We start from the raw sequence: 20117 nt of genomic DNA on the forward strand, positions 1-20117 counted from the left end.
CCAAGGGTCCCTGTGCTTTGCGTACCTGTCGACTTACTTGGCCCCTGTACAAACTTAGGCTGCTAGCTTGGACCCCCTCGAATCATCTTCTCCTGTCATTGATAGGAACCAAACGTCAACTTCTCTCGAGGCTCTGCCGACCGTGGATCCCCCAGACTCTTCCTCACTTGAAGTGCCAAACCTTCCAACAGATGGCGAGGATGTGCCAACAGCAGACCCCAGTGCATCGGACTTCTCGACTGGAGGAACCGCGAGCAGAGAGGCATCGGAGACGCTCACATCCAATGCTGCATCTGCTACTAGTGGGACTGGTGGAGTGTCTGGCCAAGGCATTATACTGCTGGTGGATGAGTCCGAGGAAACGAGAAAGCGACAGCAGCGAGCTATTCGAAGCTTCGTCAACGACGGAAACACGACAGCCTCCGGGTCATGTTCCGACATAGGGGTTTTCAATCTGGTCGCGGGGCAACTTGTGGACGGAGACGATCCGATGTTTTACGCAGGTGACGATTTCAAACAGTTCGTCGGTCAGGGGCGCCGCCCATCGATGCTATGACCAAAACATTTGCCAATTCTGGAGGGCTCCTCTTGTTTGAGAACCCTCTCTTGCCAAATGGTGAAGCTGATTACTGTCAAGACCCAGAGACCGGCGAGGTCTTTATCACGTTTGCATCAGCGCCGCTAGGTGCGTTCCGGTCTCGTTGACTGTATACCTTAGTAACAACTACGCCCTCTGACACCGAGATTCAATGTTGACGTGTTTGAATAGTTGAGCAGTGCCAGAATGGGCAGATCATCGACGCCGATACCTCGAGTATCACGAGTACCCTCTCCATTCGACCGACAATCAGCGATGACTTCGTCTCAACAAATTCAACACGATCTACCGCAGTCACGATGCTATCCTCGGTCGAAGAGTTGCCAACCTTTGCAATCACTGAAGATTCAACGGCCATAATAGGCACCGACTCGGAGAGCAGCACGATACCCCCGGACTCCCCTGTAACAGACATAGAGTCTCCAGGCACTCTTTCGATCACAGGCACCTCGACTTGGGACTCTTCATCAAGCTCCTCAGAACCAGACCCACCAGCCGCAACTACTTCAACCGAGGACAGTGTTCTGGAGCCTTCTTTTGAATCCACCATAGGTGACCCATCCTCTACATCTTCTGAGTCAATTCAACTCTCCTCTTTATCTTCTATACCACAAGAAGAGCCTTCCTCATTGCAACCAGCCTCGAACGGTTCGACTATTTCCTTCGCGCCTTCATCCGAGGCTCAACCATCTCTCAGTACATCACCAGAAGTTTCTTCTGGTGATATCACTCAATCTATGACTTCTTCTCTTAACACAGGCTCTGTATCTACGGATGAAATCTCTTCCTCTGTTTCATCACCCGAAGACACTTCTACGTCTGCATTCACCTCTCCCGAAGCCATATCATCCGAAGAGACATCCTCTGAAGCCACTTCTCTTGAAATACTAACCTCTGAAGCCACATCCGAAGCTATCTCTCTTGGCCCCACGACTTCTGAAAACGAACCCCCTGCAACATCCTAGCTTACCTCTAGCGAGGAGCTGAGCACTTCCGCAGTGACAACAGAACCTAGCACTCCCGCAACGTGTGGCGGTCCGTTGACAACTGTGGCCTTGGCTCAGCCAACCAACATTTACGAGACTGGTGCCATATGGGAGGAAGACACAAGAGTCGTTACCATTCCTTTTGCTATAGAAATAGCCCCTGTGAGAGACTTTATTGTCTATGTCACTCCAAACGGACAACTGTCACTGTTTACTCCAATAATCGACGCCAACAACAAGGACCTTCCAGGCCAGGGCCTTCCATATGTCTCTATCTTCCCATTTTGGGATGATCTATACTTTTTGACGGCCCTTGGGCACGGGGTCTTTTACGAGGTGTATCCGTCCACACTAGGTGGCCAAGAGGTTACGTTTGAGTGGGTTGGCCATTGACAGCAGGAAGACGGCATCGTTCACTTTGCGGCCACCTTTTATGGGAACTTCCTCTGAATTTTAAATACTACGCGGTAGGAGCTAAGGGGTCTAGTGCAACTATTGGGGTTCAAATATTCGTACAGCCTGGTGTTTATTACGCCCCCAAGTGGTTGTTCAATACAACAGACGCTGTGCCAGATGGGACTATATTGACGCTGGATACGCAGCTATTCTTTGGGCTCACTCGGGTGACGTTTGACAATACTGCTTGTGGAAAGCCCGAAGAGCCTATCCCCGAAGAGCCCACCCCATAGAAACTCAGGTGTAAAGTAGTGTCAGTAGTCTCTTTAATTCCATGATCACTCTGCAAGATGATGCGATTCCTTTAAAGCTTTAGTTGCCATTTGATCCCGTCTATCAACGACAAGTACATATCCCCACTTTCTTGTGAACTGCCTGAAAGCATTTGCGCGTACCAAAATCCTCACTTTGCCCATTCTTTCACAATCTAGACCATCCACTCGTACTCTGCTGAAATGGGAAACCCGATGAGGCTGACTGGGCACGTCTAAGATCAACGTGGACCGCGGGACCGACCAACACGCTTGTCTTCGGACGGACCTTCGCCGTTGTCAGTCGTGCTGACACGTGTGGCATCCCGCCCAGATCGGCGGCCCCGGTGGGGGACTAGCGGAGTTACAGGCTGAGGTCGAGACGGGTTTGAACGAACAGGTGGCTGCGGCTCACGGCTGGTTCTGCTTGTGACAGTGGGAGGGTTCGAAAAGTCTGGTCCAGGCTTTTGTAGGTTGGCTACTGCCAGCCAGTCCAGACTTTCAAACTTTCCAGTGTGACCGAAACGAAGTTGATTCTGTTCATCAAGCATCGTGAAGGGCACGAGCATGTTCACACCATCGCCGTGGAAGAGTAGGCCGGAACCGTCCAAAGTGGAGCATCTTGTAGCGATTACAAAGTTGTCGTTCGATGGTACCCGTTCCTGTAGAAGTGACTGAAGCTGAGGGTCAAGACAAGGCGCAGACCACTGGGCCGGCTGTCCTTGGGGAGATGGGCCGGAGCGAGCGGATCTCTGGCTTTCGTCGAGGCAGTTCATTGACTCGGATAGTCTGGGGGTGCCGGAGGGCTTGCCATCGGTGGGCGCCATCTTGGCTGAGAGACTTGAAGGTGGCGGATGTCGCTTGCTAGATGGTATGGTATGATGTTTTACTTTGCTTAACTCAAGTTGCAAGAAAAGTTCTGCCCAAGGTGAACTTGTCGAAAGAGTAAGAGAGGATGATTGGAGAAAGGGAAGAAGAGCTGATGCGAAGTGCTGGAAGTCTAGATATGGTTGAGTGAGGCTGGCGTTTGAGTAGAGTTTGTTGGTTTATCCAACATTGGACAATATTAGTAAACGATCTTAGATTGTGAAGCGAGAGCTAAATTCCAAACCCGGGAGCCTGTAAACAAATGAATGACTCTGGATAAACCGATAATACGGTGGCAAACGAGCAATCCGAAAAGACAGTAAATCCCCAAACAGGATCATTCAATACCCCTTTTCAATTCTAACCGCCGATTATTTCAAGATGTTTGCATCTATTGTCAAAATGCGCCATTGCAAAATATCTCGCTTAGCATCAACAGTCTTCAAACGAGCGAAAAAAATGGAGTGATGAGAAAAATCAAGCATGTTTAGGTGGATAATATTATTGGCTTTAATCCAAGCACTAGGATCAATCAAACCGTGGAGGGGAAATGATCGTGGTGGCTCTGGTTGGTCGGATATTATTCACTCCCTGGCTTAGAATTATCCCAGCATAGAACATCACCAATACGTTGTGATGAATGTCCACGTTCTTCATGTTATGTGGCTTCAAAAAGCGCTACGGGAATGTTCAATGGCTCTATTGTTGGAGCTGATTGTACCTTGTTGTTCAGCTAGAGTTCAAACAATGAGCGCACGTGGAGGTAGTGGTGGTAGATAACGCGTTAGTATACTAGTTTCACTTTCTCCGCTGGATTATCTACAATTCTCTCTAGATGAGAGTCCTTCGGTTCCGAGGTAGGATACACAGCCTCAAGCAAACATCAAAGAGCAGGATTCGTCGCTAGACTAAGGGGGATGCGGGAGACAAAGGAGACTTGACTGACAAGTGACAAGATCCATGCCAAGAGCACCCTTTATTCTCGGTTGAACAATCAAAGCCACGGCAATAAAAGACAAAAGGTAATGGATGTGAACACTGGATATACGGGAATTACTCATGCCAGGCGATGATAGGAATCTGGCGAGTATAAGGTCGACAGATCTCGCTCACTATCAACACCTTCCTTGCCTCTTCATCGCACTCATCTTATCGAGCCAGACCGGTTTTCTATTCTCAACGTCAGCAACAAACTCACACCACCCGTTTCTCACTATCAGATCATACACTTTGCAACATGCATCGCTTCACTTTCCTCTCTATTCTCCTCTCATTCGGGGCTTTCGCGGCCAGCATGACCGCCGACCTGCCGGAAGTCGTCCCTAACAGAACTGCCAGCGATCAGCAGGAAATCGACTGGGAGAACGATTGGATGATGAAGATCTTGCGCAAGCACTTGGTGAGAGCCGACGGTATGGAATTGGAGCCGCGAGACGTTATCTGCGGCCTGTATTCGCAACTCGGGAACATTGACGCCTCGTTCCGGTCAAACCCACCCACTCTTGGCGCTCTGATCTACGATAAGGCCGATTCCGAGTCGTTCGAAAGGATGCTTGACGATCTGGAAGACAAGTGCAACCAAGACCCTTCAAGATACGTGGAAAAATGCATATCCGCCGCCGAGGCCTTGTTGTTTATGGATGTGGCTCTTAGTGTCAACGAGATCGGTTCATTCTACACGCAACAGTTTCGTCAGACCGAAGAAACTGTTGGGGAAGTGCTGATGAAGCCCGATATGTGTGGAGAGGGATGGAAGCATGGCCAGAAATATGTCAAGGGGCGACAAGGCTGGAAAGAGGAGGCAAAGGCCTCGCCGGTACTTCGAATTCCTGTGTAGGCAACGCGATGGGAGACTATGGAGTAATGGTGCGATGAGAACACTAGATTGACACACTCTTTTAGCTTTTATTGTCTTTTGATTGCCCGAAACAATTAATATCTATCACCGGTAACACCGGGACTTACTCCTCGTATCATTTTCCCGCCCTGGTTGCCTCATGGCTGAGAGACTCTGTACCAACCGAGTGGTCCGCACGACGATGTCCTTGATCTGGGGCAGCGAGATATCAAGCACTGGAATGATGCTAATCATAAATAGAGTACTTTCACATCATGTGCGACTGATTATGAAGAACGCCGTTATTGGAAGTCATGACGACTTGGTGTGGCTCCTTGATTTAGTTGTGGTGGGCCTCAACCACAGCAACAAACTCTGAGGTTGACGACGAAACGCTTATCAGATGACCGATAACGCCTTATTTTTGAGGCTCAAAATGGTTCACGTTTATTGACCTCGTACAGAAACGCGTCTCGACTGTTTGCACTGGCGTTTGTTTGCCTGAGGCTCCACAGTGCAACTCGGCCAAGCTTGCACTGCTGCAGCACCTCTCACCCGCCTCGACTCTGCGAGGTTCATCTCTTCTTTTCCCTCGAGGAGCCTCGATTTCTTCATTCGACAACCTTCACACAATCATCCCTCCGCTTCCCGCATCATCAGATTTCATCTTCGCCGTATCGAACTGCTCATCATGGCTCCCGTAGTCGAGCGTCGCCGCAGCATGCGAGCCCCGGCGCGAGTTTCTTACGACATGACAAGGCGCCAACAGCGCCGCCGTCAGACCAAGAGCCTTGATGGCATTTCTAACATCAACCAGAATGAGCTGAGCCGAGAGAAGCAGACTGCGGCCATCGCGGACCAGTCTCTTGATGGAGTGAGCACCGACACGAGCATGAGCGACAGCCCTAGCAACCTGCCCGGCGCCAGCGATTCCAAGAGATCAACCAGGATTCGAGTCAAGGTCAGCCCTCGATCCTCCAGCTCTTCTCCTGAGGAGCTGAACGCGAATCTGTTGACCACCACCCCTTCGACTATGCCCCGCGCATCTCTCCCCAAGGCCCGCAAGTCCACCATGAGTGTGGCACCAAAGCACCTGCGACGACGCACCGCTTCCTCAGCTTCCTCCGCGTCCCAACAGACTCGCGCACGCCGTTCTGTGGAAGAAGGTCTCAACCGAACTCCTCCATCTGGACTCTTTGTCCCTCAGGTATGCCATCTTCTTTCACTCAGGACGAATTCAATCTGACCGATGCGGGGCCAATAGCAACAGAGCGCAGCCCATCTCCAGAGTGCTCAAGCCGTCACCGATGCTTTGCGAAACCACCAAGAGCTTCTCGCCCAGGAATCCTCTGCCATGCAGGCACAGCAACGCCAACTCGACGCTGACCTGATCTACATGAAATCCCAAGTCCGTTCTCCCGCGGCTCTCTTGACACGCATCTCCATGCTCAAGAAGGACCTGTCGGAGCAGCTTGATGACCAGGTTGAACTGTACGAGGCTCAGCAAAAGTTTCACAAGCTCAAGCCGAAGCTGGGAAGCATCTCCATGGTGGGGCTCACTGCTTCTGAAGAGGACCTCATGGCCCGGCAGAGGGGACTCAACGAGAGCATCAAGAAGAACCGAGAGGAACTCGCCGAGGCGGAACGCGACTTGCTTGGCGTTAGAGACGCTCAACTTCACATCGATGCTGAAAAGTCCAAGTTGGACGACCTCAAGACCCAACACGACAAGCACCTCGAAGGCATGGAATGGTGGGACGCCATGGCTCGTCTCGTCGCCGGTGGTCCCCAATGCAACTGGGACATTACCGACTTGGTCAAGATCTCGCAGACCTTTATCACCTACATGGAACCCCGACTTTCCGACGAATCGTCCGAGTCTTCTTGAAGCGAGTATGATGGATCTGGTGTTTGATTGACGTGGAATGTGCCGCGTCTACCTGAATGGTTTGGAATGGATTGTACGATTGGTTCACATGGATGACAATGGAGGGAGTGTTGCGAAGCAACTGGCATTGAGTGACTGAGGGTTTGGCTTTTTCGGCGTTGTGGAATACCCATGTACCTCCCGAGGCAGATAAGTAATGATCTCACGACTGTACGGTTTGGCTTTCTACTTGACGAACTTGAAGTTGGTGGTGAAGGGCCCCACGTGACCCCATGTGATCTCCATCGCGATGTCATGCCTCACTGTTCATTTCGTTCGCCTCCTTTGTCCCTCGACTGTTCATTTCTGCATTAGTGATTGATCAGCTACGACTATTTGAAGCGCTAAATTAAGAGCCTTCTTCCCTCTCATGGAACTTAAGGATGACGCATCGAACCCACCGCGGATATGACCCCGAACCCTTCCAGCTAAAGTCTCAGAGGGCCTTCCATCCGGGCTCCGAAGCGTGACCCCATTCCCGCACCGAACATTGGCTTTGGAGATGATGCTTCCCCGGCGCTAAGTTAGTACTTTAGAAAACGCTGGCTTTGGCATTTTGCGGAGTAGACAAAGGAATCTGCCATCGCGTGCCTGAACGCTGTCCTTTGTTGGCGACTTCACTTTTCTTTTCATAGTCAGAGAGATTATCGGGCCATGCTGGCGGTATTGGAACCTTCTGCCCCGAAATACTCCGGCTGCCTGAACATGCCTGAAGTTCATAAACATTCTGTACCTATCCGCTGAGGAGCCTGTTCAATGAAGTTCAAGTCAGCATGCCAGTTTCTACTAAGCTAAAGAAAAGTACATCGATTGGTACAAGTAGTAATACTCCAAATGCTCCTAGTATACTTACCTACCAAGGTTCACAACTAACGACCAGCTATATAGATTCATAGAATGTTCTAGTGAGAATCCCAATAACAGCGAGCATACCGACCATGAAATTACCTTTCACGTGGTTGATGCGGACGCCCGGACTTTACCGGCGATAAGTACCGTATTTGAGTCCGGACTCGGGGCGATCTATCTACCCGGCCTGAGCACTACCGGGCCTGGAGTGGCGTCACGCGGCAGCTACCTAACGTTATTTATTAATAAAGTCACTGACCACCACTGACATCGCATTCCAATGGCCCTCTGCCCTTTAACCCAGTATCGACAAACAATCCCTACTTGATCACCTCGAGACATGGCCACAAGAACTCTGGTAGTCGGGGGAACCGGTGGCATCGGCTACGCGATAGCCTCGCGCCTCGCCGCCGAGTCCTCATCCTCCACCGTGATCATTAGCGGGCGCAACAAGCCGCAGGACATCCCACACGCGAACATGGAGTTCCGGCCGCTGGACGCGTCATCGATGCGCGCAATCAAGGACTACACGACCGCGTATAAGGCCACTAAGCCGCCAGCCCTAGACTACCTCGTCCTCAGCCAGGGCATCGGAACCATGGCTGGCCGCACCGAGACAGCAGAGGGCATCGACAACAAGATGGCGCTTCACTACTACGGCAAGCAGCTGCTAATCCGCGAGCTGCTGCCGGTTCTCAAGGACGACGCCAAGATCCTCATCGTGCTCGACGGAAAACGCGGTAACCCGTCCAGTCTCATCTGGGACGACCTAGATCTCAAGTCCAACTTCAGCCTTGCCAACGCGGCCGCCCACTGTATCTCCATGACGGACGCCATGGTGCAGGCCTTCGCGACGCAGCAGGCGGGCAGCAAGAGACACTTTGTGCACGCCTATCCTGGCTTCGTGCGGACCGAGATCTTCAAGAACCTGCCGTGGTATCTGCGGACCCCGGCGAAGGCCATCGGCCCTTTGTTGGGTGTGCTGCCTGACACGTGCGCCGAGAGGCTCATCAGCGGGACACGTGAGCGAGCAGCGGACGGCGATAAGCTCTGGAGTTTCATTGATGAGAAGGGCCATCTGATCTCGAACAAGGCAAGCTGGACAGAGCAGCAGATCAAGGATGTCGAGGACCATACGTGGAAGGTTATCGATGGTGCGCTGAATACGACGGCTTGAGTCGCAGCTGAGGGAAGGCGGTTCAACGGAGACACAAGTCAAGCTCACGATGTTTTCGGCCCTCTGAGACCAGTACCAGGGGTTTGCCTGGGCGTGTTTTCCAAGTGTGATGCTTTTTTTTCTACCCGGGTAGCGTTGTGTGGTCAGATTGGGAGTGTAGGTCAAAGGGATTTTGAACGGAGGGATACGGCAAGTCTCGGGCAAATTATCTGATGGCCAAATGCTTCTTCTATCGTTAAAACTCATATAAAGACCTTGTTTACGGTGTTTTATTGCATCGGGTGATGCTGTAATGTGTTTATCAGTGTATACTTTTATATTGTGCCCGACGGAGACGTCAATGAAAAATAAGAATAACGACCTTGTTTATCCCTGTAAATAAGGTCGAGTCACGCCAACTCCAAAGACGCGGTCCAAGCTGACCCATAGCTATCACCGGTGTTGTGGAACACTAGAAACCCCATCTCTTCCCTGGCTTGCCTAGCTAGTCGTGCTTGCTCAGCGCATCTGATAGCAACACACGTCAGTGTTGAATATTGTGTGAATTTCCTCCTTGCTTGTGCAACGTTGCGTCGAGATTCAGAAGAATCACCTGGAGGTCCTTTTCTTTCATCTTTGCCAAACCACAGAGACAAAGACCGTGAACCTTTTCCCACACCTGCAACGCCTTTTCTTCTACGCTTCACTGTTGCAACTCCTTCCTACACTCCCTTTCCTGTGCTCCTAACTCAGTAGCCTCCTTTTCTACCCTTGCGCGAGCCTCGCGAATCTTTGCAACTTTCTCTGGCAGAGCCGCCAAGGCTGCCTTAACCTCTGCCTGGTTAACCTCGAGTTTTTTTGAGCTCAGCTTCGTGATTTGTTAGGATCTGCTCCAGATCCGTGGCTTCGAAGGTCCGAAGAAGGGCTCTTAGGCCAACGATGAGGTCGCGTTTCTTGTTGACTGTAGTGGTGAGATCGTCGAGTTGCCTTTTGGTCTTGATCTGACTATCATCAAGGAAGCTCCGAGTGCTGTCTAGATACTCTGTTTTTTCCTTGAGGCGCACAGATATAAGTGGCCATTGGGATCGGGCAGAAGCGAGGCGCTGTGGTGTGTTGCTGTACCTGTGATAGCAATCTGTCGCACATGTAATCCGCCAATATGAGACGTCGTTAGCTTCTAGGGCTGAATGTTTCCCGAATCCCATTACCTCCTCATGGACCCCTTTTTCGCTTGAGTCCGGTTCTCCAACTGACTCGACAGAAGTTTGGCTGGGAACCTCTGCCCCGCTCACTTCAACATAATCTGAGAGCATGGCTGATGGTGTCGGAGATGGGGGCGACATATTGAACTCCAGAACGAGATGATGGGTATTGAAGATGTTGAAAAGTGTGGGAAGGACGCAAGCAAATGTGCTTGAACGGGAGAGGGAGGGCAGGAAGACATAGAAAAACTGCTACTGTGTCTTTTTCTGTTGTGGCTGATGGCTTCTTTTAAAGCCGTCATTGATGAGAACAATCGCTAGGTAGGCAAACAACAAACTTTTTGAGCCTCGGGGACATCTAACCGAAAGTCTGTCTGGGGATGCATGTGAATCGGCTAGAGCGAAACATAATTTGATCAGGCAGAGTACCACGATTCCTCATGGAGCTGTGCGAGAACAGGTATCATGAAAGTAAATGAATTGATCAGTTGAGGTACCAAAATGGGGCGTTTTCATTCTCTCCAAACGGTGACACTGTGACTTAAGGTGATGATAAATCAGGTTGAGGTAGGCCTCCCTCGGGCGGCGGCCTGCCAAAGCACCGCAGTCTGCATGTCCAAGAGATTATCCGATAGGAGATCAGAGAGCAGGCATTCAGTCATGATTGCTGAAAACAAAAGAGTAATCGGGTAGGTAATATTAAAGTAAGGACTCTCGAATTTAGCCAACTCACGAAAGTGAAAGGCTGGTCAAGAGAAGCGGACAAAAAGTGATGCTGAAGGTTATCACGTGTTCCATCACGTGCACTTGTCTCGACTGCTGCACCAATGAAGACCCACAGCCGCACAACTCAACCCAAGCATCGTCACTTTAATTCAATCTCTTCGCCGTCTCATGCACCGATGTGCTATGTGAAAGGGTAGAAAGGCAAAAAGAAAATTGTGCGACCACGCCAGGATTCGAACCTTTTTTGCTTTGTTAGTCTTGTGTTCGAACTTGGACAGTGTTGAGTGAAACTAACCTGGAATCTCTAGAGAATTTTCGAGTTGTAGACCGAAATCTAGCGCCTTAGCCATTAGGCCACGCGGCCTTTGTTGAGGTTTCAGCCGACTTGTTGCTGGTTTCGTGCCAGGACCGCGAGTGTCCGTAACGAAGCAGTGACGACTCCATGAAACTGTTTGTGTGAAACACACAGCATTGTCGCAGTTGAGGTGAAATCCACGGGCCATCCTCTCTAACCATTGACTTGCACTACGAATGCTCCAACTAAAACTGCCAGAAGACGTTGATCTATCGGGGCTCGAGGCAAGACGAATGCTCCCGTGGACCTGGTTGTGCACCTTGAAGTTTATTAATGGCTTTTCATACGGGATTCATCTCGAATTGTACAATGCAGGCACAAATCATTACCAATCTGGGCGGGGATGATCAGGCCACTCGTAGAGTGGTTGATCCGGACACGATTCTAGAAGATCCCCATAATGCCGAAGAACCTCTTTCCACTCACTGCTACGCGGGGCTATCAATCGAAACTCATCATCACCTTCTGACCCGCGGCCAACAATGAAACACTCCTTGTCGCAGTAGCCGTAGTGGGCAAAATCTCCACAGGTGATAAACTTGAGCGAAGGCGGTCCTTCAGGTCCAAACGCCCACTTGGCGAGTGTAGTGAATGGTTCGAGAAGCCGAGCAGATCGTGTAGACTGCATGGCCACCTGCGGCGTATTGCCTGTAGGGTCTTCGGCGGTAGGGTCTGCCAAGAGATCAGATTCTGGGTCTTTAAATGCATCAACAGCTCTATCATCCGAGGGAGACCGACCATTTTCGTCCACGGGCCTGGTAAACCTTCGCTCGTCGGTTGTTTCCGGGCGCATGTGGAGGACCTTGAGCGACGAAATAGGTCCGAAATTATTCAACACTTCAGGCTACCGGTGAAACTCTGTAAGCATCTTGGGCGTCAACAAGGTGCAGATCATCTTACCACTGTTTCTGGCTCGCAGCCTAAACCAAGACATTCGAGATGAAGGTTTGAAGACGGATCCTGGATCGGGGCTTTCCCATCACCGTCCCGGTCGGATTCCTCTTGACTGTCTTCAGAATTCCAGATAAGGGTATTATCGATTACCCCGTCGTACTGCGCGAGTCTCTGCAAGGTGTCTCTGTGTCGAGAAATGTGCCCACATGGCGGCAAGATCCCGATCAATTCCTCAAAGCTCAGATATAGTTTTTGAAGACCTGAAAAAGAGTCGAGAAAACCCCAAAGAGTGCTCAGTCGTGGAGGATTAGGCCAATCGTCGTGGTCTTCTATTTCCAACTCCTTCAACTTGAGAGCGACGTTGAGTTTTGGAGCATACTCGAGAAAGCTTGTCCACTTTGGGCATGATCGGAGTGTTAGCGATCGAAGTAACCCAATGTTCATCTCATCGATCAAACCTGGCCCAACGCGTACATGTGAAAGCGACAGTTTAGTCAAGGCATTGAAGATAGGCCTCGGGGTGGTAGTACGCAAGTGCTGGTTCCAAATGCAAGCAAAGAATCCGGCCTTTTTGTCCCCATTTCTTGAGCTGTCCACCCAGTAGTCATCACTGCCAGTTGCCCAATCTTCGCTGTCACTGTCATCATAGTAGCCGTTTATTTCCTCGACCCTCTCCCAATCTAGTAGATCAATTTCGACTTCCTGGAGATGTTGGGAACTTTTGATTATGAGGCGGCCCAGCTCGAGTAGACAGGCAGCGTTGGGTCCCTTCCAAGAAAGTCTCTTGAGTTGGCGAAAATTGGGGAGACGCATAGGTTCGCAGGCGCCACGAGGGCACTCAGGGTCTGTGATGAGACGTAGAGACTGGATCGTAGGGTGCATTCTACCGAGAATGCCCTTCTCGGCCAGAATCTCTTCAGGGACGCAAGTCCCCATTTCCCAGCTAGTGATTATGTCAGGAGAGAGTTCTCCAATGCTGTCTGGGTTTCTTTCTTACCTGAAACTCTTTATCTTTCGAGGCATAAAGAGCTTGATGACTGACACACACTTGTACTCGAGATTCTCGAAACGCTCCTCTCCTTCGTCCATGTCAAGACGCCATCCTAGATGCCGGCGCATGGTGTACAAGTGAGGGCAAAACAGATGCCGTTCTTGACCAAACTCAGGGACGAAATGGAGCTGAGATGTCTTCATAGATGCTTCTTGTGGGAAAGTCAAACCAGTGGCATCATCCATGTGAAAGTCATCGGTCAGGGTAACGGCGATGGAGGACCAGAGTGTCTTGAGAAGGGATTTCCGTATTTCCGTAGACACCAATGACAACGATTTTATATCATGTTTCCCTAACTATAGGAACTTGGAGTTAGCTATCACACTCGTTCAGTCAGTGTCTCCAAGGTGATTCTGAGGTAGCGTCTGGCTGGCATACTAATGCAACCACCATCTCAAACGGCACCAGTGGGAGTTTCGACAGCATGATTAGGGCGTTCTCTGGTAAGCCTCTCTAGTAACAGATGCAACGTCAAAGAAAAGGTGATGATCGAGACGTCAGAATGTTGAGACACAAGAGGCGGGGGAGTTTTATCTGCTTGTGGCGTTGTGGCAGTGCGTCATGTTTCAATCACTGTTCTCATTTGTAGCCTCTGATAGGTCGAGCCACGATGGTGATTGTGAAGGCGGGTGGCTGAGAATCCATAGCCACCAACCAACGAGTTGAAGTGAGCAGGAGTAGGGGAGAGTCTGGTCTTTGAGTGGCACCCACTGTGTTAGCATCGGGAAATGATGCTATGGTGTGTTGAAAATGTGTTCTTTATTATAGTTGGAGCCCGGCCCTCGATGGGTTAACTGAGCCAGAAGATCGTTGAGTGGCACGTGTCGAAATCGAAGATTCTTGGACTTTATTATTGAACTCGATACCCTATAGCCGAGAACTATATACATCGAGTTGTACTATGGCTCTATTCGACAAAAAAGTATGTTCAAGAGGCGTATCAGCCTGAGCGTAAACCTTTCGCTGAATTTATGCCTACCCCATGAGTCCTAAGAACCCCCAAGCAGCTACCCTGAAGGGTCAAAGGTCAATCAAATCTCTCAACAGGGGCTAGGTATGCCTATGGCACTGAAACTACTGAGCAAGCTAAACCGCCATGGGGGTATTTGGGACTTGGTTAGAATGTACGAGCTAGGATCGGGGACTGATAAGTAGCTTCTAAGCCTAGGTCCGTATCAGTTAGCGAGAAATACTATTGCAGACCCCTCCTTACACCCTGCACCTTGGGGAAGGCTTCTCGCCGTCGTGGCACGCTTTAAGCACAGACTGGAACAGGGTTGTGCCTGCGTACGGTTGCATTCTAGGGTGGCTTTGCAGCCCAGGGCCGGATTTCATCCGTACCCCGAGTCCCCGCTATATTGTATTATAAAAGCTTGAATATGCTGTAGAATTTCCATCCTCTCAACCTCCGTAGCCCTTGTACTCTATTTTGCTTCAAATCAAGCACTACGAGAGCCTACGGCCACCATAAACACAACCCACATCAACCATCATGGCGGCTTTAGCGAATGGTATTTCTCATCAAGTGAGAGGTGCCATGGAATCAAGCGACCCTCTTCCTCTTACCGTTGAAGAGCTCACTGCCTCCTGGTTCACCAAGATTCTGGGCAAGCCGGTCCACGACGCGAGGGTCGTCGAAGCTATTCACGGCACAGCATCCAAGATCCTTCTTGAGCTGATCTTTGAGGACTCTGCCAATGTTCCGATCAGGGTTTGCGTCAAGGGTGGCTTCAATCCAGCTCTGACCGGCATTCCCTACATGCTGGCCGTCTACAGACTAGAAGCCGAGTTCTATTACCATGTCGCCCCAACCATCAAGATGCCTCTCCCGCCAACGCTTTATAGTGGTACGGATACCGTCAATGGGCAGGGAATCGTTGTGATGGCCGATCTCAAGTCTAGGGGGTATACATTCGGAAACCCTCTCGAGACCTGACCTGTCGATCGGGTGCAAACGAGCGTCGAGCAGCTAGCCACTCTTCACGCAAGCACATGGGGTAGCAAGCCCGAGGACATTCTATGGGCCAGCCAAACTGTTTCGCTCAGGGATGCAATCTTGGGCCTGGCGGCCCCGGAGGCATGGGAGACGCAATTCTCTGGGGAGGCTAGACCTCCAGTGCCGGACCACATGTTGGACCGTGAGCGGATGACGGCGGCGTTTCAGGCCCTCTGGAAGCCGTCAAACTCGACTCTCAATTGTCTAGTCCACGGCGATGCACATATCGGCAATACATTCATTTCGCCTACTGGGGAACCTGGATTCCTGGACTGGCAAGTTATACATACCGGGTCAGTCATGCACGATGTTTCTTACTTTATCATCGGCGCGCTATCGATTGAGGACCGGCGGAAGAACGAGAAAAAGCTCCTGCAGTCTTATCTCGACGCTTTATCCCACGCAGGAGGGCCGCGGTTGCAATCAGAAGAGGTTTGGGACGAATATCGGAAGCATACTTTCCATGGATTCGCGTGGGCTCTTGCTACGCCGATGATGCAGAGCCGCGAGATTGTTCACGCGATGACGGAACGCCACTGCGCGGCTATCGTAGATCATGAGAGCGTAAAACTGCTGGAGGCGACTGAGGAGTAGATAGATGCTTCCAGATGTGCCAAATAAAGTATGACCTTTACATATATACATTGATGAATGGACCTGCCAAGTTCATTCAAATCCGAACATGAATGCAGGCTAAGCCAGGCTGAATGAAACTGGCATCATCGGTCTTTAAGATGCCCCTTGCAAAGGCCATTAGTGATGCTGACAGAACCAGGGGCTCTCGGACTGTAGAGCACCATCTGCAGCTTCGGGCTCCGCGGATTCCGCGGGCCATGAGGATGAGGGATCCCCCAGTCTTTCGGGGAACGCCACACCGTGCCCTTCTTTAGCCGTAAGTTGTATAAGATACGAGGATGGGTGTCAAGGGTCCGATCCAATAATAACAACTCGCTTCGAGGTTTGTATGTATGGTACCTGGCAGGAGATGCACAGAACGAACACACCAATGAGATGGAACCATTATTTCAGACAATACTACATTCCCAAGAGGTACCTGCGGTAAGAACAGTGAAGTACCTGAAAGCTATGGGCTGTTATCGACTGATTTTCTGTGTCTCACGGGGCAAAGAAACGCCTGTTAATCTTGAGCAAAGCTGACCGGGCTGATATTATTGGCTTGGAAGATGTACATGCCCCGGACAACGAGAGTGCTGAGCTGATCTGTCTGAAAAGCCAAGACCCTAACAATATTGTCGTGTAACATTGTTCCAGGGGACAAGGCTGGGGACCACTCTTTAAAGTTTCGCTCGAGAAGCCGGCTTACGAGAATTGCTCTAGTTAAAGGGAGTTTCCGGCCCGTAGGGAGGCGTTTCCGGGGCGGGTTCCTTGGACTTCCGATTGGACGCCCAGGATTGTCATAAACTCTGGCATTTGGGATCGTTTGGGGACACTTGAGGGCGCCTACAGTCCAGCCTAGTTATTCCTGCGCTTGAGTTCCCAGCCTTGTTGCACCTGGCTAGCAATCTACTACTGTTGGACCACTCGTGCTCAGAAGTATCTCCAAATGCGACAGAAACGAAGCACGGGGAACTGGGCCGGACTCCAGGGTCCCTGTACGATCAATTACCCCACAGGGGGCATCCCAAGCGTTGAAACTAGTAGTTCCATTGCCCTGTTAGCTCGTCGATTGAAGCCCGTAGCGTAGCCGTGCCGCGTAGATCACTGATAAAGCCACTCGGTCCACCCAGTGAGAGTCAATGTGGCTTCAGGTTCGTATCTCGTTCCGGTACAGACCACTTTGTCAAGGTGTCATGCATGCAACATTCTGATTCATGGTCCCTGGCCATTGTGGAGGAGCTCCCTTCATCGATGAGTTCTTCATTGTTAGTCATGCCACCGGCCACCACAGTCGCCAGCTTGCGGTTCTACGCTGTTTTCAGTTCTCCCTTGAATGGAGATGGAATGCGGTGGCAGCTAGGTTGCCAGTCTGCTTTTTGATGCTTTGATGTCGGATTTGTCCTAGCCTCAGGGGCAATGAACCCTTTTGTTGAATTCCTTTCGCTTTTGTCTACTTCCTTTGTTGGTACGAATCTTGATTGGGTAGTCGACGACTCTTGGCCTCCTGGCTTTGAGGGTTCTCCACACCGTCGTCATACATGTTCAACATACTTCTTTTTGGCTGACATTATTTTCTCCTACATCCCGCAGCACGATCCGCATTAGAGCTCCTGATCTAGAAGGTGTCTCAACATCGCAGACATGTCGCAGGACGAGGGCGCAATGCCTCCGCCTAAAGGTGTGACACCCGACTTTGACGGGAGCACCACTCTCTAGCACTCCGTCGTCGTCGTTTACTCATGTACCTTTGTCATCGCCACCGTCACCCTCGCGCTGCGTCTCTACAGCGCCTCTGCCATCGTCCGGAAACTGGATTGGGATATACGCAAGTTTCGCTATCGGTTGAAATGCCGCCCGCATTGCTAACGTGGGTGATAGCTCTGATCCTTTTATCGTGGGGAGGATCTTTGGCCTTCTTCATAGGGGTGCTTCTAGGTAGGCGATGACTTGGTTCACGAGAGGAATATAGCTAACGTAAATGTAGCCATTCCGTCTGGCTTCGGGAAACATCTATGGGATGTTCGAGCGACAGACCTCCAAGGATATCTGAATGTAAAGTTGTTTACCCGTATACCTACCTCGGTTGATCACACACTGACTACGGGCGCTTGTCCTGAACAGCTCCTCCTCGTGCTCGGCCTCACCTATGTCTGGCCTCCTACGCTCGCGAAGCTGGCCATTCTAGTGCTATGCTGCCGCCTTATCCCCAATTCACGTTTCCGAATCGCTCTATACGCTGTCGCAGCCGGCCTCGTCGTATACACTCTCGTCTTTACGATCTTACTAGCTGGGCCATGTCATCCTCAAAAACCCGGCACCAACACTTGCGTCGTCAACCTGACCATATCTCAGGCGGTCCTCAACATCGTCAGTGACGTGATTGTTATCATCCTTCCAATCCCCTTGATCCATCGCTTGAACATGCCGTTGAAACAGAGGATAACTGTGGGCCTTCTACTTGCCCTCGGCTCTGCGTGAATTCCTTGAGTTCACAATTCATCATTCAAATTAGCAGTAGGCTAACCTGGTCGACTAGGGTCGTTATTGTTTCTTGTATCCGCTTCGGCTATGTGCAAAAGATGCAGAAAAATCCCGACGTTACCTGGACCCAAGCTTCGGCTTCCCTTTGGAGCTGCATCGAGATGAACACCGGAATAATCTGTAATTGCCTCGCCCACCTAAAGCCTTTTGTGCGACGGCATATTCCCTGGCTTGCAAAGTTTGCCTCCGGAACAAGTCAACAAAAGTCGTATCCCGATGAGGTCGACAACAGTCACAGCTTCAAGCGGTGGAGGGGCGACAAGGCAAGCCATGGGTATCAGCTACACAGTGTCGGCCGTTCGCAGGAGCCGGCTGCTGCTAGCACGGGTAATAATGTGGTTGTTGTAGACGAGTTCCAAGTCGAGTTCACACCGTCGAGGAATACTGGTGAGGCCGCAAGTACGGAGGATATCTTGACACATAAACCCCGGCACATCTAATCTGGCCGACTCCATATCGTGAGATAGAATGCATAAAATTGAGAAGAGAAAGGATTTATTGCCGTTGGGGCGATACCGCGATCTAAACTCTAGATCGGCGATAATCTCGTCTAGACGGGGCTTCTGATGAAAGGTTTGGTTAAAAAAACCCTTGCTTCTTATCGTGAAGTTACGCCAACTTCCATATTAAAATCGACTCTCCATGGGCTTTACAAAGGCAAGCCCATATCCTAGAGGCAACAAGTGGAACAGGTTATATTTGCATGCATGAAAGTATGATGCGACGCAAGAAAAGATGACGCATAATTCTGCTGCCACCTAATACATCGACATGTACTTGGCACCGCTGTAGCACTCTGAGTGAACCGTATACAGAGACTAGACAAGCTTACAAGGCCATCAAAGTGAAATCAACCTATAGTTACACAGAAGCAGCTGGGCAGTGGTGGGAAATCTAACAAATAATGCTGGTTCAGGAGCATTCTCGAAATATCGGCACCATAGTTCAAATAAGCGACGCAACCGTAGGACTGAGAAATTTGCAATGCCGACTTAATAATCAAGTTATGAACTATCAAGGCAAAAAGACAGACAGTACTAGATCAATCTGCAAAAACCGAGTCAAACAAAATCGTCGTCAAGTCCTCAGGCAGGCCTGGTACTAAGCCCTCGTCCTTCGCAAAAGGAATAAAACTAGTTGCCATCGCTAAAGAGATGCGTGTTGCCATATCTGCTACAGCATCATCTCGATCCCTGGTATCTTCTCCCAACGTATCCACGTACCGAGCCATAAACCTTTCCACAACCTCCTCAAAGGCCCCGGACAAGCCATCAGTCGGTGACAGACGGGTGTCTTTAAGGGTGACTTTTCCCTCGAGTATGTCGGTACTGGTCTGGTCAATGCTCTCCGCCAAGATGTCCCAGGTAATCCGATGACGCTCGCTGACCTCGGAACGAGAGGGCATGAAGCCATGTCTTACCAACAACAGATAAGTGCTTACAATGTGCCTATGAGAAGAGTCGTCGATTTCGGGCAAGACAGCCTCCCCAATGATATCAGAAGTCACGATGTGGACTTGCCTACAGAAGTCCCTAGTTCTCTCCAAGTCCTGTGTGGGATATGGGAGTTCTCTGAGGGCTTGAACGAGACCGCTGAGTTTGGCGCATGTCGCCTTCAGCCACGACCCTTTCACCTGCAGGAGCCGTTTGAGACGAGAAAACTCTGCGTCTTGTCCACACTCAACCACAGTCGCAATATCAAGAAAGCAGTGGGTATCGTTATCTCCTTTCCCAGTGAGAAGAATGCCGTCGCCGAGGACGTGAGCGAGTTCCTTCCAGCGTTTCGAGGCTTTGATGCATTTCGGTGT

The 20117-nt window shown here is 50.6% G+C and overlaps 6 protein-coding genes across 6 annotated transcripts; 5 read left to right on the forward strand and 1 right to left on the reverse strand.

Moving 5' to 3' along the window:
- Positions 1 to 4395: 4395 nt before the first annotated feature.
- On the forward strand, positions 4396 to 4995 carry NCS57_00977800 (uncharacterized protein; the record flags this gene model as incomplete). The annotated part of the gene is made up of 1 exon (XM_053059540.1): positions 4396 to 4995. One exon carries the CDS (start codon positions 4396 to 4398, stop codon positions 4993 to 4995), a length of 600 nt encoding a protein of 199 aa, XP_052911611.1.
- Positions 4996 to 5686: 691 nt separating this feature from the next.
- On the forward strand, positions 5687 to 6883 carry NCS57_00977900 (uncharacterized protein; the record flags this gene model as incomplete). The annotated part of the gene is made up of 2 exons (XM_053059541.1): positions 5687 to 6202; positions 6260 to 6883. 2 exons carry the CDS (start codon positions 5687 to 5689, stop codon positions 6881 to 6883), a joined length of 1140 nt encoding a protein of 379 aa, XP_052911612.1.
- A 1228-nt stretch (positions 6884 to 8111) lies between these two features.
- NCS57_00978000 (uncharacterized protein) lies at positions 8112 to 8948 on the forward strand (the record flags this gene model as incomplete). The annotated part of the gene is made up of 1 exon (XM_053059542.1): positions 8112 to 8948. One exon carries the CDS (start codon positions 8112 to 8114, stop codon positions 8946 to 8948), a length of 837 nt encoding a protein of 278 aa, XP_052911613.1.
- Positions 8949 to 11535: 2587 nt separating this feature from the next.
- Positions 11536 to 13581, reverse strand: NCS57_00978100 (uncharacterized protein; the record flags this gene model as incomplete). The annotated part of the gene is made up of 4 exons (XM_053059543.1): positions 11536 to 12054; positions 12111 to 13047; positions 13102 to 13385; positions 13534 to 13581. The coding sequence occupies 4 exons, from the start codon at positions 13579 to 13581 to the stop codon at positions 11536 to 11538; spliced, it is 1788 nt and encodes a 595-aa protein (XP_052911614.1).
- Positions 13582 to 14647: 1066 nt separating this feature from the next.
- NCS57_00978200 (CHK domain-containing protein) lies at positions 14648 to 15745 on the forward strand (the record flags this gene model as incomplete). The annotated part of the gene is made up of 2 exons (XM_053059544.1): positions 14648 to 15060; positions 15157 to 15745. 2 exons carry the CDS (start codon positions 14648 to 14650, stop codon positions 15743 to 15745), a joined length of 1002 nt encoding a protein of 333 aa, XP_052911615.1.
- Positions 15746 to 17410: 1665 nt separating this feature from the next.
- NCS57_00978300 (uncharacterized protein) lies at positions 17411 to 18750 on the forward strand (the record flags this gene model as incomplete). Its single annotated transcript, XM_053059545.1, has 4 exons — positions 17411 to 17447; positions 17648 to 17704; positions 17754 to 18243; positions 18306 to 18750. The coding sequence occupies 4 exons, from the start codon at positions 17411 to 17413 to the stop codon at positions 18748 to 18750; spliced, it is 1029 nt and encodes a 342-aa protein (XP_052911616.1).
- Positions 18751 to 20117: the final 1367 nt, after the last annotated feature.

Source organism: Fusarium keratoplasticum, chromosome 7, assembly GCF_025433545.1.
Source record: "Fusarium keratoplasticum isolate Fu6.1 chromosome 7, whole genome shotgun sequence".
In the NCBI taxonomy this organism is placed as follows: Eukaryota; Fungi; Ascomycota; class Sordariomycetes; order Hypocreales; family Nectriaceae; genus Fusarium; species Fusarium keratoplasticum.